This window comes from Dromiciops gliroides, chromosome 6 (assembly GCF_019393635.1).
Source record: "Dromiciops gliroides isolate mDroGli1 chromosome 6, mDroGli1.pri, whole genome shotgun sequence".
NCBI classification, from domain to species: Eukaryota; Metazoa; Chordata; class Mammalia; order Microbiotheria; family Microbiotheriidae; genus Dromiciops; species Dromiciops gliroides.
This window is the reverse complement of record NC_057866.1, coordinates 243,465,021-243,487,046: the sequence shown is the minus strand read 5'-3', so window position 1 is coordinate 243,487,046 and position 22,026 is coordinate 243,465,021. Positions and strand designations below refer to the sequence as shown.

The 22,026-nt window shown below is 40.9% G+C and overlaps 1 protein-coding gene across 1 annotated transcript in view; it reads right to left on the bottom strand.

Annotated features, from left to right (window-relative positions):
- The window catches only part of METAP1 (methionyl aminopeptidase 1), a 77,936-nt gene that overhangs the window by 33,924 nt on the left and 21,986 nt on the right, over positions 1-22,026 (bottom strand). Inside the window, exon 2 of the mRNA XM_043971045.1 lies at positions 8,910-8,961. Within this exon, the coding sequence (XP_043826980.1) occupies positions 8,910-8,961 (52 nt within the window). The remainder of the gene's footprint in view (positions 1-8,909; positions 8,962-22,026) is intronic.

Sequence of the window (22,026 nt, the reverse complement as noted above, 5' to 3'; positions counted from 1 at the left end):
GTAGACGTTCTGAAATAGACCACAGCAGTGTCACAACACATCAGCACAAAGAGAACTAAAAATGAGAGAGATTTGAATGGTATGCTTAAAAAACTAGCACTGTCCCTTCCCCTACCTCAGAGTAACCAAAGAACCACCTCCTTCCCTCTCCCATCAGGGACAAATCTATTTCCCAAATTCTCATACTACTGGGGTCAGCACATATTTAAAAAGTTAAGAACTGATTTAAGATGTAGAATGAGACATACAATTTTTCAGACATGGATAATACAGGGATTTGTCTTACTTGACCAGGTGTATTTGTTACAAAGGTTTTGCTTTTTTTTCCTTTTTAAATTGAGGAGGAATAAAAGTAAATGCTTGTTAATTCAAAAAATTAAGTTAAAACAGAACATTTTTGCAGCTCCATAAGAAAAGCTTACTTTTTCTATCAGTTGATGCACTATATGTTGGTATGGAACACAGAAGGCAGAACTGTAGAATTGGAGTGTCATCTCCTACATTTTTACCTATGAAAACCTTGAGACTAGAAGAACATAGCCCAACTGGTTGGTGGCAAAGCTAGGATTAAAACCCAGATCTCTGGAGTCCCTCTCCTGTGCCCTCTTTACTCTACCATAGTCTACCTTGGGTTGAAAAGCCCCAGAGGACCTATTTTGAGTCCAGAACAATTAAAAGAAAAAAAAAAGTGAACAACCACCAACCATGAAGCAAGACTGAAAGCAGAAAGGTTACTATTAAATTGCATTGTACTACTCAATTTCTGACTCAACTTTCTAAGAGTTGAAAACAGCCACAATGAATATTAAATGACAACAGACTACTATTTTGCCCCAAACATGAGCTCTGAACAATATTCCCTACTATCAGGGCCAAACCACAGAGGAAAAACAGGTGAAAATGTAGACAACTTGGATGCTCACTGCAACTATAAATGGCAGGAAACAGTTCTATTCTAAAACATGAGCCTTGGGAGTAATATTTTACCTAAAAGCAAGAACAGAGTAACAAAATGACATGGGCTTTTTGCTTTTAATATATTTCTGAATTTTTAAAAAAAGTGTAAAAGCTTCCTGGGCTCCCAGGTGGTCCTGCATTTCCACAAGCTGGTTTCCCCCCAAGTCCCTTTTCAGAGAAGGATCACAAACATGCTTGTGAAAAAATCAAGTCATTGAGAAGCAATCTGTGTAAGCAAGACTAATAGGCAGCAAGTTCTTTTCAGTTCAGGGGCATTAATTCATTCACACTTAGAAGTTGATGGATCCAGTGTCTGTGGTTGTATGCTGTATCATACAGGCATCCCGGAACAACATGCAAACACTCAGCTCATTGGCTCTGCACTTCCACTCCGACATCAAAAAAGCGAATGGCCTGGACTGCTAAATCGGAATGGAAATTGGAGTCAATTAACTCCACACAAAAAGGTCTTTTAATGGTTTCCCAGAGAACTGAGGGGAGAGACACACCAAGTTAACCTGATGAAATCAGTGAGCTCAAGAAGCAGGGAGGTGGGCACAGCAAACAAAGTGCTTGCACTTACTGACCACGTGATTTTAGCCAAGTCACTTAATCTCTCTCAGCCTCAGTTTCTTCTTCTGAAAAAAAAAATAGCAATAGTACCTACCTCACAGATTGTGGGGACGAGATAGCATGCAAAGTATTTTGCAAATCATAAAGTGCTATATAAATGCTAATTACTATTTTTGTCTTTGTATATAGTGGCACTTTGTTGTTTGTCCTTTGTTCTCAAAGAGGACCATGAGATCAGGAGGTGATGTCACGACTTGCGGTGAATTAGACTTAAGTGAGGGAGAGCTGTGAGGTCTCACCTCTCATTCCTCCAGCCTCACTCTCTCCTCCAGAGCCATCTGAGTCCAGTGGCAAGATATCTATCAGGAAGACTGGAGATGGCCCTGGATGTTTTAGGCAATTGGGGTTAAGTGACTTTGGGTCACACAGCTAGTTAGTATCTGAGGTCACATTTGAACTCAGGTCCTCCTTGACTTCAGGGACAGAGTTCTATCCACTGTGCCACAGAGCTGCCAAGTAGGCACTTAATGACAGCTGTGTGGTACAGTGAATAGAGTGCCAGGTCTGGAATTCAAGAAAACTCATCTTCTTGAGTTCAAATCTAGCCTGAGGACTCTTATTAGCTGTGTGACCCTAGGCAAGTCATTTAAGCTTTGTTTGCCTAAGTTACCTCATCTGTAAAATGATCTGGAGATGGAAAACCGCTCCAGTATCTCTGCCAAAAATAACCCAGACAGGGGTCACAAAGAGTCGGACACAATTGAAATGGCTGAACTATAACAAAAAGGCATTTAATAAATGCTTACTGAGTAACTTAATTTCTTTCAAACATTTTATTAGATAAAAATCCTCACTGAGGTTTCTGCTTACTTGAGAGGCATTTAAAAAATGTCCAGTTCTTATACATCTAAGAACACCTAGTAGATATAATAGTGCAACATCCCCACAATCCTGGGAAGGGTCAAGACAACTCCATCCTGCCTCACAATCTTAAGTCTTAGCCCAAAGCACACTGAACCTAGATTCTGATTCTCCCCATGAATACCTCTCTATGGATTGGGTCATTCAGCCCATTAATCTGAGTTTTCCAGAACAAGAATATTCTAAATCATTTCCTGACATTAAGGTGTAACAATAGTGAAGCTGTGGTTTTCTGAACTTCAGCCCATCCAATACTGTAACTGTTAGGAAACATATGATCCTAGCTATGGAGTTAAAAGGTACCACAAAGCCATGCCTTTAATTGTACAGATGAGGACTGAAGACCAGAGGCTAATGGACTTGCCTAAGGCTAAACAAGTTGTAAATGACAGAGATGAAACTTTAGTTGGGTCCTCTAAGATGAGCTATCACATGCAGGATGGTTTGAAGAGGGAGAAATAGCTGAAAGCAACTACAGAAGACTGTAAAAGTACTAAAAAGTAAATGCTTTATATATTATTTTTGAACAACAAGAAGTAAATAACTTTATAAAAATCCCATATAATGTAAATCTTCTGGAACCTGAAGGGAAGGAGCCTCCCCTTCTTTCTGGCTCTCTCACATAACAAATTATCTAATAAATTTCTTAAAAAAAAAAAAATCTGCTGTTTTTTGCAGAGATAAGAATTCCAGCAAATGTCTAGATGCTAAGATACCACTAAGCCCTCCACAAATACAGTACCGTAGTTCTATGGCAGGTCTGTGATCTGTTTCCTGAACTCATCATTTTCTCTTTCCAGCCAAACAATCACTACATACAAATGTTTTTATATTTTTAACAAGACAGTTCTGAATTCTTTTAAAAAGCATTCATCCAGTACTTCCTCTTTGAATTTTAAGAGAGAGAAGACACAGAATAAGTATGTCAATAGCATACCTACGGTGTTTTGAAAAAAAGACTGCAGATTTCAAATTTGGAATATTACCTGTAGCAGACTGAGTGAAAATGAGATGCTGCCTTAGAGCGAAGGGAATGAGGCAACTGACGATGAAGTTATAGAACACCTTCATGGTTTCCAAAGTGCTTTACAAGTATCATCTCATTTTATCCTCATGACAACCCAGGGAGGTAGGCCTTATTATTCCTACTTTATAAATGAGAAAAATGAGGCAGGCAACAGTTAAATGACTTGCTCAGGGTCATACAGCTAGTAAATGTCTGAGGCTGGATCTGAACTCAAGTCTTCTTGACTCCAGGCCCAACGTTCTATCCACTGTACCAACTACCACCATGCATGCAACCACATATTTATTTTCACTTCATTACCAGTTTGTAAATGTACCTTTTCTTTGTTGTGAGGCCTAAAAACAGAGAGAATGCCAAAAGTCATTTCAGCATTCTCTTGCTGGGTTCAAATCTCACTATGGATGCTCAATAACTTGATGACCTTGGGCAAGAAATCTAACTTCTCCGAGCTCCAACTGTGCAAAGTTTGTAAAATGAGAAGGTTGGAAGAGATGGCCTTGAAGGTCCCTCCCCTCTCGAGAGCTTTGATCAGACAATCAAAAAGCATTCGTTAAGAATTTTAACACACAGCAGGCACCGCACTGCACTGGGGACACACACACACACACACACACACAAAAAGACAGTACAAACAGCCCTGGCTCCCAAGAAGCTTTCCTAATAGGAATGGTATATGCAGGCGATGAGCTAAACCTTGAAATAAAGCAGGAATCCTGAGACACACAGGGGGAAAGAGAGCACTCCAAGCCAAAGGGACAGCCCGTCCAGCTGTCCAGAGGCCCACAGATGAAAGCTGGAGAATCACACGTGAGGAACAGCAAGTAGGTCGCTATGACAAGACCAAAGAAGATGGGTAAGGGAATAATGTTTAAGACTAGAGAGATAGACTGGGTCCAAGTTGTAAAGGAGCTTTAAAGAAACCCAACAGAGTAATTTCAGTTTGATCCTAGAGGTAATAGGGAGTCACTCTGCTTACTGAATAGGGAGTTCCTCAAACCTAGCACTTGTGAAAATCTCTCTGGCCGCTAGCTGTGCATAGGTTGGAGAAAGGCTACTGCAACAGTCCAGAGAAGAAGTGATGAAGGACCAGTGTGTTTCATTGGCAAACCCATACCGGTTTTCCAAAGAAACAATGAGGGAGAATGTGGTAAAGATTAACATTCCTGTTTTTAGCTAACTCGTTTGGGAGGGGCCACACCTGGCCCACCCCGAGGTTACGTATGCTACTGAACTGAGAAGGAGAACTCTCCATAGGCAGTTTTTTGAAGGACCTCCCCTTCTGGGGAAGGAAAGATTGAATGCTCCCTGAAGGGAGGTGCAGGGCTGCTTCTAGAACGCTAGGCTTCTTCCGGAACGCAAGCTTGCTCTCAGGTCTCTCTGTCTAGCGACTCCCCTTGGGGTGGTGGCGTGTGTTCGTTCTGTCTCAGCGTGGTGTGAACAACTGTAGATTGTCCAGGGTTGGTGAGTTAATTACGGAAAACCCTAAATTCCTTTAAACTAGCTTAATTGGAAACAGTCTGGGGTTACATAGGTTAAGTTTAGAGTTAAGAGCATTTATCTGTATTTCTATTTTCCTATTTCCTTATCTTTGATTTTTATTAGTTTCACCTTTGTTGTTTAATTAATTCCCAAGTAATAAAATCTGATCCTTTTGTGAACTAAAGCTTAAAGGCTCCTTTTTTATTGGCCTGGGAGAAATATCTAAAAAGGGTAGTTCAGAGGGGAGGGAGAACCTAAAATGTCCCTCATATTTCCGGGACCCCAATATTAAGGCGAGTCACCCAAATAACACTCCATATATCAAATTTTGGCCCTCACAAGTGCTAGGGTGCTTAGTATAGGAACAGAGAAGGTATACACGAGAAGTTGTGAGGGAAGAAATGTCAAGAACTGGCGACTGACTGGAAACGTGGACTAAATGAGAAAAAGGAGTGCATCTAAGATGACAGCCAGGTGGTGCCCATTCGAAACAAAACAAAATAAAGACAGAGAACAACTCTTTTCAAGCTGGCTACTAAATTCACACATGGAGGTTAAGGGCATGTTTTAGCAGTGCACCAAATCTGATCAGAATTAGGAAACTCCTTGGATCAATGGAATAGGTTAGGCACAGGAGACACAGTGGTAAAATGACTACAGTAATTGTTTGATAAACCCAAAGACTCCAGCTTCTGGGATAGGAACTCAGTATTTAACAAAAAGTGCTGGGAAAACTGGAAGTATGGCAGAAACTAGGCACAGACCAACATCTTACCCCATATACTAAAGTAAGGTCAAAATGGGTATATGACTTAGACATAAAGGGTGGTACTATAGGTAAATTAGGAGAGGAAGGAATATCTCTCAGATCTATGGAGAGAACAATTTATGACCAAACAAGAAAAAGAGAATATTATGAAATGCAAATGGATGATTTTGATTACATTAAATTAAAAAGTTTTTGTACAAACAGAAGCAAGCAGCCAAAATTAGAAGGGAGGCAGAAAGCTGGGAAACAATTTTTATAGCCAGTATTTCTGATAAAGACCTCATTTCTAAAATATGTAGGGAACTAAATCAAATCTATAAGGATGCAAGTCATTCCCCAATTGAGAAACAGTCAAAGGATATGAACAGGCAGTTTTCAAATGAAGAAATCAAAGCTATCTATTGCCATATGAAATAAATGCTCTAAATCACTATTGATTAGAGAAATGCAAATTTAAACAACTCTGAGGTACCACCTCACACCTATCTTGGCTAATATGACAAAAAAAGGAAAATAATAAATGTTGGAAAAGCTGTGGAAAATTTGGGACACTAATGCATTGTTGGTGATGCTGTGAACTAATCCAACCATTCTGGAGAGCAATTTGGAACTATTCCCAAAGGGCTATGGGACTTTGACCCAGTAATACCATTACTAGGTCTGTATCCCAAAGAGATCATAAAAACGGGAAAAGGACTCATGTACAAAAATATTTCTAGCTGTTCTTTTTTGTGGTGGCAACGAACTGGAAATTGAGGGTATGCCCATCAGTTGGGGAATGGCTAAACAAGTTGTGGTATATAAATGTAATGGACTACTATTGTACTGTAAGAAACGAGCAGGTGGATTTCAGAGAAACCTGGAAGGACTTATATGAAATGATGCTGAGTGAGATGAGCAGAACAAGAACATTGTACACAGTAACAGCAACATATGGTCCAAGATAATTCCAAAGGACTCATGATTGGATACTCCCCACATCCAGAAAAAAACAAAAACCTGTGGAATCTAGATGCAGATTGAACCATAATATTTCTAATTTTTTTGTTTTTCTTTTTTGAGGTTTTTCCTTTTTGTTCTGATTCCTCTTTCACAACATGACTAATGCAGAGATATGTTTAATTGTACATATATAACCTATATCAGATTGCTTGCTCTCTTGGGGAGGGGGGAGTGAAGGGAGAGAGGGAGAAAAATTTGGAACTAGAAATCTTATATAAAAACAAATGTTGAAAACTATCTTTACATGTAACTGGAAAATAATAAAATACTTTTATGATTAAAAAAAAGAATTAGCCAACTCTTTCAAAAGTAATCATAGAGGGGGCAACTAGGTAGCTCAGTGGCTAAAACACCAGCCCTGGATTCAGGAGGACCTGAGTTCAAATCTGGCCTCACACCTGACACTTACTAGCTGTGTGACCCTGGGCAAGTCACTTAACCCTCATTGCCCTGCAAAAACAAAACAAACAAACACAAAAACACAAAACCAAAACAAAAACAAAAAAGCAATCATGGAACAGATGGATACTTTGCCAAACAAGTGTGAAATGATGTAGCCTGACAAAAAAGGGTATCATGAGAACCATCACAAGTGTACACTACAGCAGCCCTCCACATACGGACTATGACACCGCCATGGATTGAGCCTTTTAACCCCATTTCCTTGGACTGAATGATGCAGCCCCTCAGGCTGGGAAGCTGGAGTGAGAAGCACAGTCTACACTGACAGCCTAAGTCTCTGTAACACAGTATCACAATGTTCTTTAAGAGCATTAAACAATGTTACCAATGGGTAAGTTCAGAGGAAAGAAATGAAATGAGGCTGTCTAATGATGTCTAATGCTTTCTGTTACACTTTGGTTACAAGATACGCATTATGTCAATAAAAAAAAATCTTCCAAAAAGGCGGGGTATTACTATGCTATTTATTGCCCAGTGGTTTATACTGATCCATGGTGGGAATAACAAATGTGGCCTTCATAGCAAAGATGAGGTCCCAAAATGGGTGCCCACTGCCTGAATAATGTCCAAACAAACTACTTCGTGGTGTAGTAAAGAAATAGAACTGTACCATGAGAAACAACTATCAAGAATTCAGAGAAATTTAGGGGAGTTTGTACAGGCTGATTCATGGATAGGCAAGGAAACAGAAGCAGCACAACAGTGTATACAGTGCTTACAATAACATGAGGAGAACAATCCCAAAGACACCAGGATACTGTCATCTTGACTTCACAAGACCGACAGTGGGACATGTACTTCTTACTCAGAAGTGGCAGACTACAGGTGAGGAATGAGACAGACATGGGCAAACATAGCCAATGTTTATTTTCTTTAGCTGTAGTTCTTTGTTGAAGTGGCAGACAGAAAAAGCTAATTGTTTCAAAAAATGAGCTGCAAGACTGAAAAGTGAGGGAGAGAAACTATTCATCTTTATTTGTGTGCATAAGTACACTGCTTGTAGAATTTAAAAAGAATCTCTAACTCCTTGGATGGGGAACAAAATGACATCTTTATTTTCACTAAATCTCTAACTAAAATAGGGCATGTCTTTCAATTATAAATGTAGGTGACACACTCTAGTACTTAATAGTGCTTAATTTTGCCACCAAGAGATATCACAAATAGCTTTACATCACATTATATTATATAGATATAGGTATCTCAAAACATTGTTGATGCTCATCACTTTATCAGACTGGCCATGTGGCTGGTTGCAGTCTTGTTGTCTATAGAGACACTTGTGTGATACACCTGAACAACTATATTAGGGTCCACTGAGATGATTCCTTGGACTACAATAAGGGTCTGTGACACAAACAAGGTATCAAGAACCCCTGATCCTGAACTGTAAGGTTTGCAAAGTGCTGTGCACACATTAACTCATTTTAAAATAAAGAACACCACATTCTACAACTCTTAATTCAAAAGCATTATGACGATAATACCAAGTATATTCCTTTTAGCAAAGCAGGAGATTTTTTCCTGTGATGTGAAAATTCAACCCAACTCACCCTAACACAAAGTACCTACTATGTATCAGGCACTCTGCTAGGTACTAGGGATACAAAGACAAAATGAAAATCAAAAATCACCTGCCCTCAAAGAGCTTCCACTCTAGGTGACTGAAATTCTGAATAGAATGCTTAGATAGCAGAAGAGAGATGTGATTTTACTTACTTGCTTTCTTGTGTAGTAACTTGTGAGTGGCCCAGCTTCCCTTAAAACACTCCTAAAATTGCAAATATTATAACAGTTAGTGTTGTGCCTTCCTTAGTAGAAATATACTGAAATCTTTGGGAATGAGGAGCGCTCTGATTGTTTACATGGCCTAACAGACCATGAATAACTGGCTTCTCTTGGTAAAATTTTAGGGAAAAAACAAATATTCATAACATCTGTTCAAATATTCATTTCAAAAAGCAGATTAAGCTTAACCCACTGGTAATAACAGAGTGTTCAAAGAGGCCTAGGTCATATTACTGAATACTTCTTGGTATTATTTCATTCTTTTCACATTTCCTCATTTTAAGTGCAGTCATTTTTCATATGTAACAATGGTTTTATGCAACACCAAAGAGAAACAGGTGGATTGTGAAAAGCTTATTTAATTTTGAAATACAAATGGTTTACAGTTTATTTCACTACATTTTTATACAGATTTTTCTTCAAAGAGCTCAAGATACAAGTAACTCAAATTATAGCAAGAGATTTCCCATGAATATAAACAGATATTCCATTTTCAAAAACCCAAAGGTCATGAAAGATGAAAGGAAAGGCAACTCAATCAGGCACCGGCTGAACCATGCTAAATCTGAAATGAAAATGGCCTCTCAAGGAGAAGACACCTTATTGGAAGAGACATAAATAAGCACATGCAAAATGAAGAGAAAATAAGAGATGAACAGGGAAGAGGAACTGCCTAAGATAATCACACTACTTAATTAATGTTCAGCCTCAGCGTATCAGAGTACCACAAAGGCAGCTCCAATATTCTAGGAGTCCAAGAAAAACCCCATTCTAGACCTGGCTCTGTCTCCTGTTAATTAGCTGTGTGACTGTGGACGAGACCCTTGATTCCTCAGGGTCTCGGTTTCCCTCCTCATCTGTAAAAGTGACATGACCTGATCTCACTCACAGTGCTACTCAGAGAACCAAATGATGTGATGTGATGGGAAATGATGGATGCTAAACCACTTTGAAAACCATAGCATGTTATTTCAGTATTATTTAATTCAGTTCAACACCTAATGCGTGGAATGTATTCTGCTAGGAAATGAGAATGTCTTTTGAGGAGTGGGTTTCATACCTGTGATTTCATCCATGTGAAGCAGTGATTTGTAGAAAATCCTACTTCGGGTACCTATCAATAAAACAACTTGAACACACCCTGTTCTTAACAGAGTTGCTGGGGCAACGAAAGGTCAGTTTGCCCACTGTCACAAAATCAGTTTGTGTCAGAGGTTAACACTTGAACTCACATCTTCATAACTTTAAGGCCTGACCTCTGTCTTCTACACCACATCATTTCTTGGGGGATGGGGATACAAAGTTTAACATTAGCATTCCCTACATGGAGTCTATAGTACACATTTCTTCTTTGTTTTTATCATCACCACTACTAAAGTTCAAATGTAACAAAAATCAAGAAAAGAAACCATTAAAAAGGCAAATGTGTTGGCTACATTGGTGTGGAAAAGGTGATCATTCTCATGGGTATTTGTAGAAAAGACCCCATATTGGGAGGTAGGTTGAGGCACACTGATGACTTGCTTTTAAAGGCCCTTCCAATTCTAGGAGTCTATGAGTCTTTGATAAAGAAGCTTTTAGGGGCAGCTAGGTGGCACAGTGGATAAAGCATTGGATTCAGGAGGACCTGAGTTCAAATGTGACCTCAGACACTTGACACTTACTAGCTGTCTGACCCTGGGCAAGACACTTAACCCTCATTGCCCCACCAAAAACAAAACAAAACAAAAACAAACGATAACAATAGATGCTTTAAAAAATACTGGCAGGGGGCAGCTAGGTGGCACAGTGGATAGAGCACCGGCCCTGGAGTCAGGAGGACCTGAGTTCAAATCCGACCTGGTATCTACTTAACACTTACTAGCTCTGTGACCCTGGGCTTAACTCTAGTTAACTCCACTTAACTCCACTTAACTCCAATTGCCTCACCAAAAAAAAAAAAAAAATACTGGCAGATTTTTAATAAGACTAAACCCACTGCTATTCCTTGCTACTGCCTTTTCCCAGGAAATAAAAACATAAAAAGTAACTGACATCATGTATGCAAAAGAAATAACATACTTAAATCAATGCATTTAAGCAAAACAAAGTTATGTAAGCTAGATTTTTTTGTGATAAATTCTTTTTTCTCTTTCCCCTCCCCAATTATTTTTCTCTTTCTGGCCCCTATTTGAACATTTTTAAGTGAGCAACTTGTTTTTTGGGGTTTTTTTTTTTTTGAGAGGCAATAGGGGTTAAGTGACTTGCCCAGGGTCACACAGCTAGTAAGTGTCAAGTGTCTGAGGCCGAATTTGAACTCAGGTACTCCTGAATCCAGGGCCGGTGCTTTATCCACTGTGCCACCTAGCCGCCCCGGAGGAACTTGTTAACAAAAATGGAAAATACTATTTTAGACAGGTTAAAATAAGGTTATGCAGTTCTCAGTTCTCATCTTCCTCTTTCTAGTTCTTTGAGTTAGAAAAGAAAATCAAGTTTTCCCTGCTTTTTGAACTTCACAATTTTCAATGAATTAATTGGGGATGGGAAGAGTACAAGCATTCTTTAAGTTTATAATTCAAATTCTGCTACTATGAATTAGACCAAGGCAGTTGCTATGTATGGCCCTGAAAAGAGGAGATAAGGGTTCACACACAGTATGACACTCAGACACTATGTATGGTGGGGTAATTCATTCAAACCTCAAGACCTCGAGCAACTCTCTAAGAATATAAATTGCAGAGAAGGCTTTGGTAAAGGGAGTTGGGAGTTCCCTATACCATTGCAATCACAGATCCAGTCCCTTTCCCTATGATTCAAATAATCTATAAAGAGGAGCCATCAAATTTGGCCCTAGTAGTTAAATCAAGAAGAATTTATTAAGCACCTACTATGTACCACTGTGCTAAGTGCTGAGAATAAAAAGAGGCAAAAATAGCAGAGCTATATATAGTGTGAACTCCAGGAGCTCAGACAACTATATACAAACAAGACATACAGATAAACTGGGAAGACTCTCGGAGGGAAGGCATTAAAGGAAAGGCTTAATACACAGTCCATAGTTTGTTGTGATTTCTGTGTAACACTTTTCTTCAAAGATTATATAGAATATATTGCCTTAAGTAACATTTCCAGTCCATAGTATATGCCATTTTACTCTTCCTCCATAAAAATCGCAATTCAAAAGGAATTATGAATCATAACAAAAAATTTGTCAACAACTTTTTCACTTATTTCTTGAAAAATAAACCAGGAAAGCACTAAAATATGACACAATCTTGAGGCCTTTTACCACCTTGTTTGAATGCTCTTCAAGTACATAAATATCCTTGCTAAGATGACCATCCAAAAGTGAATACTATACTCTAAACAGAATTTGATCTAGGCAGAATTCAGGACTATTAACTTTCCTTGTTCATTCCTGTGCCTCCTCTCTTAATTCGGTATTAAGTCACAACAACATATGTTAGCTCATATTGAGCTTGTAGTCCACTAAAAGACCCAGATCTTCAGGAAAACTGAAATTTAAGCATACATAGGTCGCATCTAATACCTATGCTGTTCTCTTTTTAAGCTGTGTAAGACTTTGCATTTATTTCTACTAAATTTTCATCTTATTTTATGTGGTTCAATGTCTTAGCTTGTTGAGATCATTTTGGATCCTGCCTGATCTGATCCTTGTCCGACATGTTAGTGGTCCTTAACTAAGAAATATACTATCTTGTAGTTTTTTATTGCTAGTCTCAAAACTGATGCTTAGCATCAGCTGCTAGTCTGTCTCTATCACTGGGAAGTGGAACGGAAAAGCACAGGTCTAAAGGTTATACTCTATTTTACTGTCTCATCTCTCAGATGAATGGACTGAAACTTGAAGGCAAAGCAATGAGTGTGGCTGTGAGGCATTGTTGTTCTTCAGCTAATGAACAACAATAAGTTTATATGGTGCTTAAGTGTGAGACACACTTTATAAAAATGATCATGACAACTCTATGAAGTAGGTGCTATTACAGACCCCATTTTATAGACGAGGAAACTGAGGGAGACAAAAGTTGTCATTTGCCCACGATCAAGAGGCTAGCAAGTGTTGGAGGCCACATTTGAACTGAGGTCTTCTTTACTCAAGGCCAAGTGTTTGATCCACTATGTCACCCAGCTGCCTCATTTGTGCAGTCATCATTCTCAAAGTGGTAAATCAAATAACTGTTTCAGCATTATGGGAAAATTAAGTAAAGCCTGTCAATTTCATGTCTGGTGGATTTCAGGAGTTTAGCCTCAGAAGAGAAAGAAAGGTCAGTCACTGACTACCAGGAGATTGATTTAAGGCATGGAGTGGTGAAAAGACAAAGGAACAAAGAACAGAGTTCAGAAGCAATCAGGAGGATCAGCTAAGAATATGATGTGCGGCTGCTTTGCTGGGGAGGCTGTGGACTGCAGGGGCAAGGCTGGATGAGGCCTGTCACTGCTGTCCTTGCAGTCAGTTTGTGGGCTGCTCTCTGCTGCCCTCTCTGGCTTCAAATGGAAACAGGCGAAAGCCAGGCTGGGCATCTGTTCTGCTCTAAGAACATATGGAGCCAAGTGGAGAGCATGGAATCCTGATGACTGAAGAGCTAGCCCAAGGGCCAACCTGAAGGTGATGGGACTAAGTAGAATCCTGCAGGCTGTGTTGTCCAGAGACAAACGGGGAGTTTTGCAGTTCCCATGCTTAAGGCAACAGCATAACTCTGTAAAGGGGGATTGGGAGGTCAGTGATTCAGCCAAAGCGGAGTAGATCTGTCCGGGAGAAGGCTGAGGAGGATCAAAAGGGAGGCAGGAAGCAGTAAAATGGTGTGTGATGTGTCTAATTCCTGAAGAGACTGGAGACTTCAAGACCTGCAGTCCAGAGCTGAGAGCTTATCTGAGCACATGGGTTTTCCTCACTAACGTGGCTCCCTATTAGGCGTGACAGTCCATCCCCCATCCCCCCCAAAAAAGACAAACATGGGGCAGATCAACCAATTAACCCCCCTGCTATGTGCCAAGCAACACAGCTAAATGGTTCAGGGACAGCTAGGTGGTACAAAGGATAGAACACCAAGACTGGGGTCAGGAAGGTCTTAGTTCAAATCTGGCCTCAGACATGAGCTGTGTGACCCTGAGCAAGTCATTTGCCTCAGTTCCTCATCTATAAAATGGGGATACACTGGAGAAGGAAATGGCAAACCATTCCACTATCTTTACCAAGAACCCCTGCCCCAGACTTTCAATAGAGTTGGATAGGACTGTTATGGGTCTAGTACCCCAGAATTTCTCTGGGATAAATCAAAGAACCTTCTCCTTGAGAAACTAAACCAAAGGACAGACACAGCACCGGGATCCAGACTGAGCTAGCTCAGGACCACCACTCTTCATTCCAGTCTCCCCCACCCCTGGGGAGCTGCCTTTGTGGCTTGAGGAGAGAGATGGCTTGAGAGATCCGCAGCCACCCCTCACCCAACTTCTCCCAGCCACCACCAGTGGGATATGGTCCTCCCCCAATAAGGGAACTTTCCAGTCAGATGAACACCCCCATCAGTCCTCTATAAAGGTATCTGCCTGTCTCCTGCTTGAGGAGATTGGTATCTCAGAGCCATGCTCTGTGCCATGCCTTCTCCCCATGAGAAGAAGTCCAAGGATTTCTCTCTTGGTTTCCTTTCCCTAGCACCCTAAATAAACTATTATTTTATTCTAATTGGATTTGTAAGGGTGTAATTCTTTAAAGAGGAATTCCTAAGAACCCTAACCCCTGCCCCTGCCCCTACCTGTATCCCAAACCCCCACCTTATTTCCCCATAACAGGACTGAACAACAAGAACAATGTGCCAGTCCTTTGGTAGCAACTGGGGATGCAAGTACAAAGAATGAAATAATTCCAACTTGTGATGAACTTACTTGCTAATGGGGGAATCAACAAATGCATATAAAAATACATACAGGATAAATATAAAGTTAATGCAGATGTAACCAAAAGGTATTTAAACTTATGTCACATTAGCAGTTGGAATCAGGAAAAGGTGGGGGGGAGGGGGCTACAGATATGAAATGTTGAGCTAACTTTCAGATACTGTCACTGTATTATTAGTTTTACTTTGTTAGAAGAGAGCTCTCATGAAACAAGTGTTATGTGTAAATGTCTGTAATATATATTTTAAAAAATCAATAAAATTGGAGGGGGATAGAAGGAAGTAACTGCATGACGCATAGATAAGGAGGAAGGACATTTTAGGCAAGAAGCATGACCAGTGCATGAATGGAATGGAGACAGGAGATGGAGGGTGATATGTGAAAAACAGGTTTCGGCCAGTTTGTATAATGCTTTAAAAACTAAACAGAAAAAAAATTAAATTAAATTAAAATCAAACAAACAAAACAAACAAACAAACAAAAAGAGGGCAGCTAGGTGGCACAGGAGATAGAGCACCAACCCTGGATTCAGGAGTACCTGAGTTCAAATCCGGCTTCAGACACTTGACACTTACTAGCTGTGTGACCCTGGGCAAGTCACTTAACCCCAACTGCCACACCAAAAAACAAACAAACAAAAACAAAAAAACTAAACGGGAGTTTATATTTGTTCTTGGAGACAATAGGACATGGTGGAGAAGGGGAGGCACATCATCAGATCTGTGCTAAAAGAAAATTGCTATGGCTACAAGGGTATAGGACGGACTGAGGAGAGAGAACAGTTAATAAAAAACTGTTGCAATAAGTAGGCCAGAGGTGACAAGGGCCTGAACTACAGTGGTAGCTGTATGAATGGAGGGAAGGATTTAGATGTGAAAGACCTTGTGAAGGGAGAAATGGCCTAAAATGCCTAAAACCTTTTGGATCTGATCTTCCTGACAAAGAGATAATAGCCAAGGACAAAACCAGTGGAGAGTATGAGTTCATTTGTAAACTATTACAGAAGGGGATGGTGGTGCAGTGGCTGAAGAGCCAGCTTCCTAACCAGGTTGACCTGGGTTCAGGTGCCATTTGCTACACACACTGGCTCTCAGTGCTCCAGTCAATTCTCTCAAGAATAAGAAATTACTGCAAACACGCTGATTTGCAATTGTAAAAAGAACTTCTAGAGCAAAGAGGTTACAGACTTATCAACAAAACTGCAGGTCTTATCCCTAGTCGGTCACTGCAAAAACCAGGAGTGTGCAAAGCTCTGCCATAAAGATTGCTATGAAACCCATCTAAGCCAAAGCATGCCCAGAATAATTGTAGGAAAAAAAAAAACTGGAAGGAGAAGATTATGTAGACATGAAATTGAGGAGATAGGCAATGTGACCTAGCGGACAGAGCAATGGCTCAGCATCGAGAGATTTAGGTTTGGTATTATTACATGGGCGAGGCATTCAACCTCGAATGACCAGTTTCATCAGCCACAAAAATGGGGAAAATGATGTGTCCTACCCACCTCACATGGTTGTTGGGAGAACAGTTTGCAAAAATTAAAGTTGTATAATTATTGCTGCTGTTGTTGGAAAAGATTTGCCAGCATTTTTGTAGCAATGATCAACAGTAGTGTAACAATCATATTTAAACTCAACACCATAGTTCCTATTGCACTCTAAGAAGAAATGAATGTGGCTTTAAGAAAAGGAAATTAGGCCTGCTAGTTGGCTGGGACAAAGTAGACCAAAGAGAAATCCATGCTGGAGGCAACAAAATCATTAAAGAGTCCGGGACTGCTTTTCTCTAAGAGGAGGGTCTCAAAGGAATGGCAAAATTCTTGGAAGGTATTATTGCCTCCCCAAGGGCAAATGTGAGAAAGTATCAGCAAAGACCATTTCATATGTCTACTTTCACATCTCCATAAAATTGTTATGAAAGTGGTCTACACATAAATCAAGGGTATCCTTGTTAAAAATACCAGAGGGAAACACTGTCACAGATAATTTTCTACAGCAAGCTACATTCCAAGCCATCACACTAACAGGTACAGATCAAGATTCCACTGTTTGTCAGTTACCGCTCCCCCCACCAAAGGTACCTGACTCAGCAGAGCAAATTACAGGCTTTCCTTCAATGAAGTGTCTTCCATGTACATTTTAAAAATCATGCAAGACTGGGGAAGCCAGGTGTTGCAGTGGATAGAGCACCGGCCCTGGATTCAGTAGGAACTTAGTTCAAATCCAGTCTCAGACCCTTGACACTTACTAGCTGTGTGACCCTGGGCAAGTCCCTTAACCCCAATTGCCTCAACAACAACAAAAAATCATGCAAGAACCCTGACAGACACAACTACAGGCATAACCTTGTTCAACTGTCCTCTGATTACCAAATATCAAGGGAGACAGGTCCAGGCTTGCGAAGTTTATCAGGGAAAGCAGTCCTAAAAGGACCAAATGGAATGATTCCAAAGAAGGGCTTTTTAAACATATTCCAAAGTCTCCTCAATAAGAGAGACACTCAAAATGAGAAGATCCTATCAATACAGAAAAAAAACACACCAAGTGAACAAAGGATGAGGTACTACCTAGATTATAATAGGAAGTTGGATGGGAGAGTGAGTGAAGTACTAGCAAATGAACAAGTTGGGGCCAGACTTGAATAGGAAAAAGAGAGCAGACTAAATTACTTTGGGGAAAGTTAAGTGCATTTTCAAAAATCCTAAGCTCTTCCTCAATTCAAGAACCCACTTTTCTAAAACCACTATCCTCCCAATCAACTACATGGCTGTGAATCATGAAAAACAAGACGCCTAATTCATTTTTGACCGTGACCAATGTGTGGATTTGCTTTCCTTAACTATGCTTAGTGGTAACCTGGCTTTTGTTTTTCCTTTTTTGTCACCCTAAATGTTCCACATTTATATATCATGACTTCAGAATGCAGAGCCCCAAACCCTGGCAAATTTGGCAGTAAAAAGCAAATCTTTTAAGCGGAATGTTCTTTGAATATACTTCCTAGAAAGAGCATGACTATTAACCAATCCATCCTAATTCTTAAACCCAGACAAATTTAGGCCATTCTACCTACCAGATGATCAAAAATTAAATTAAACATGTTAAACAATTCCAAACTATGCTACCTCTACTTTGACTATCTCCCTCCCACCTGAACTATGTTTGGTCTTCACCCCTGGGGTTACTTTCTCTGTCTAGATTACTTGAATCCCCAGGCTTGGCACAGTGCTCCAACACACTTAATACTTAATAATTCAATTCCATAAACATTTATCAAGTGCCTACTACTACATGGCAGCCATTGTGCTAAGCACTGGGGATACAAAAAGATACAAATGACAGTCCCTGCTCTCATGGAGCTTATATCTAATAGAGGAGAAAACGTGCAAACAAATAGATACAAAGCAAGCTATTTATAGGATAAATAGGAAACAACAGAGGGAAGGCACTGGAATTAAGAGGGGTTGGAGAAAGCTTCCTAGGAGGCAGCATTATAGCTGAGGCTAAAAGGAAGACAAGAGAGGTCAGTAGTTGGAATGGAGGAACGAGAGCATTCCGGCCATAAGGGACAGCCACAGAGAATGCCTAGAGTGGAGAGATGGAGTGTTTTGCTTGTAGAACAGCCAGGAGGTCAGTAAGCAATGCATGCTCCCTGCCTGTGTCAATCTACTATCTCCCTATCTGCTGTGGGCAGAGGCAAGGCGCCATGTGCTCAGCTGAGATATAAAATTGAGTTAAAACACTGGACATGCCCAAATGACCTTTACTGTCTAAAAAAAGGGGAGGGAGGATGTGCTATAATCCCGAATTAACCTAAACACAAAATAACCTAATTACATAAGAAGTACTAAAAAGGCACTATCTGAGACTAGAGGAGAGAGATGGGCATTACAGATGAGGTGGAATCAAAGACAGCTTCGCAGAGAAGGCAGGGTTGGAGTTTGAGAGGATGGATGGGGATTGAAGAAGGAGAGTAAGATGAGCCATTCTAGGCATGAGGAGTTATAATCCAGTCTGCAGCATGTAGAGACCAAGGATCGGGTAGCAAGCCCCTGAATGAGGAGTTGTACCCTCTACCAATGAAGATCAGGCACCTCCTCTTCACCTTAGAGCCTCAGGGCTGCTCTAAGCTCTTAATTATCAAGGACACCCCACCTACTCCCCACAGAATGCTTTTATTTATGTGGGTGATGAGTTAGTTAACATGTCAACAGCTTTGGCCTGGTCCTGGGACCCTACTTGGAAAGCCTCTGCCTCCAGCACTTGTCCATAAGGGAAGCACAGCAGCCAGGAGGTTGAGAGGCCTGTCTTGAGCAGTCTGTCTTCCTGGCTCTGAGGCCAGCCCATGATCCATCCTGCCATCTTGTCTTTCTGTAGAAAACCAGCGAATTCTTTAGCCTTTCTGGCCCTAAGTTTGCAATCCACAAAATGAACGGGTTGAACGAAACTCTTTTTCTGTTTCTCAAAACTCCACACTCCCCTCCTTGTAGAAGGGAAGAGCAGTGAGAATTTCTCAAAAGCTTCTTTATTGGGTTATCCTAGGCATTCTGTAATCAACCTAATTGGGTCATGAAGAGCCAATGACTCCTCATGCCATTGTCATCCTGCTTGTTGGACTCCATTATTAAAACCTATTCCACCAGCATTTTCATCTACATGACTGAGTCCATGTCCGTTGGATGTTATTTGTTATTTATTTTATTTATTTTTTATTATTTATTTATTATTATATTTATTTTTTTTTTAATATTTATTATTATCTCTGTTATTTCACTGCTTCCCTCACATCCTGGTAAGGGGCGGGGCAGGGGGGTGGGGTTCTGCACCTTCTTTTGTGTGGACAACTCTGGTATCTGTTAGTCTATGAACCGGGGCAGCTAGGTGGCACGGTGGATAGAGCACCGGCCCTGGAGTCAGGAGTACCTGAGTTCAAATCTGGCCTCAGACACTTAACACTCACTAACTGTGTGACCCTCGGCAAGTCACTTAACCCCAATTGCCTCATGAAAAAAAAAAAATCAAAAACATAAAGTCTATGAACTCCTAATTCACAGGATTATCAAAGAAAGCCATTAAATGGGTGGGAAGGAATGGAAAGGGACATGCACTTATACAGCACCAGCTGGTTGCCAGGCACAGTACGAACAGCTTAAAAAAAAGCTCATTGGATCCTCACAACAAACTTTTGGGGTGGATGCTGTTATCACCCCCATCTTACAGCAAAGAAATGGAAACCAACAGGTGAAAGGATTGGCTGCATTTGAACTTGGGTCTTGCAGAGGCCAGGCTCAGGCCCCATCCAGTGCATGCCTTAACCATGAAAATACACTTACCAAGATTTCTTTTAAAACAAGGCCACAAACCCCAGAGCAAACAGCAATGCTATGAGGTCTAACTCTTGACTTAGTCATACAAAACTGTTGCTGGAAGGGACCCTGGGAGATCATCTCATCCAATGCTCTTATGTTATAAAAGGGAAAATAGGCCTGGAGAGGGCAGTGATTTGTCCAAAGGCCCACAGCTACCCAGCGGCAGAGCCAGGTCTAGAACAGCCCAGGCTTCCTGACTCCTGGTCAAATGAGATAGGCAGTCACTGAAGATTCCTAAGCAGAGAAGAGGCAAGCCTAAGTAATGTTTTAACAAGATGGGCACACCATGGAAGGGTAGGCTGACAATCAGATTTTAGTTTTACAAAATACAGGAGACCCACTGATAACAGGCAGCAGGGTGGTGAGTAGGTCTGGAGCCAAGAAGATCAAAGCCCAAATCCGGCCTCAGAAACCAGCTGTGTCCCCCCAAGCAAGGAACTTCACCCTTCTGTCTGCCTCAGTTTCTTCATCTGTAAAAATGGGGATCATGGAGGAAAGGCAGTGAGCTCCCAAATTCATGACATGATTGCTCCAAAAAACATCCAAATAACGCCTTAGAAAAATGCCCAGAGCAGCAAAACTCACAGAAGAATGTGCTGAAATCATCTTCTAACCAAGAATGGCTTGGAAGGTCGGAAGGAGGGAGCTGCTGTGCTGATACAGGAGTCAGGCCCAACCCCACAGTTACCCTGACACAGATCCAGTCCCAGGAAGGCCTCACCAGAGAAGGAGACCCCCAGAGCCTCTGAATCAGCTGAAGCACCAGTGTTGTCTGGAACTAAGCTCACAGTCTGGTGAGTGGGCTGAGCCCTGGGCAGGGGGGAGACTACAGGGGTCTATGCTGGTGCTAAGGCAGAACTTGGATTTTACACCCCTACTGAGAACCAGGTGGTAGGCTCGAGTAGCAGTGGCCCAGGTTGGGGAGGGGCACAGGCTTGTGGGAGCTAACAACCACAACACACAAAGCTGGTTGATTAGCAAGTTGGTCTGGGGTCATCTAAGGACCAGGGAACAGGCCGGGCGAGGGAAGAACCTGATTCTCCTTAAAAAAAAAATGGGGATCATGACAGCACCTACCTCCCAGGGTTGTGGTGTGGATCAAATGTGATATAAATGTAAACCTAAGTACTACAGAGATGTCAGCCATTCTTATTATAAGGTATTCAGGAAGAGAACTAAATCTTGCCTTATAAGCAAAGCAAGTTATAAGAGGCTTTCACTGAAGAGTTGTGTTGGTACCTTTACCCAACAAATACAGATTGAAAAAGTGTTCTTTGACTTCTCTGTCACCAGAATTTAATTTAATGTTTGGAGGGAGCATTTGACTTAAAGGAATTCTGAAGGGAATACTCTAAAGAAAGTAACCAAGCTCTAATTGAATTATTTTTGAAAGCATATATTTTCAAACGTCATTTGTTTAAAACATCTTGTTCCCATGAGGGCAGGGCATGGTTTGGGCATGGGTTCAAATCCTCCCTCCCACACTGGCTGGCTATGTGACCACACAATTTACTACTCTCTCAGTGCCTCCAGCAACTCTGCGGAGCTCTCTCAAATTACAGATAAGATCAGTGGAAGGAGGTTCCCACACACCAGTGAGATTACAAGACAAAAAAAGAAAAAGATTTTACCCACAGCACAGCCAAATTAATGCAATAATTAAATTCTATTATAATAAGCTCAAACCCCAACTGCTATATGAGAACTTTCCATACCTCTCAGACTGCTAATGCCTTCTTTAGTGAGAAAATGTAATCTCCTTGGGGGCGGGGCCTGTTTGACTTTTGT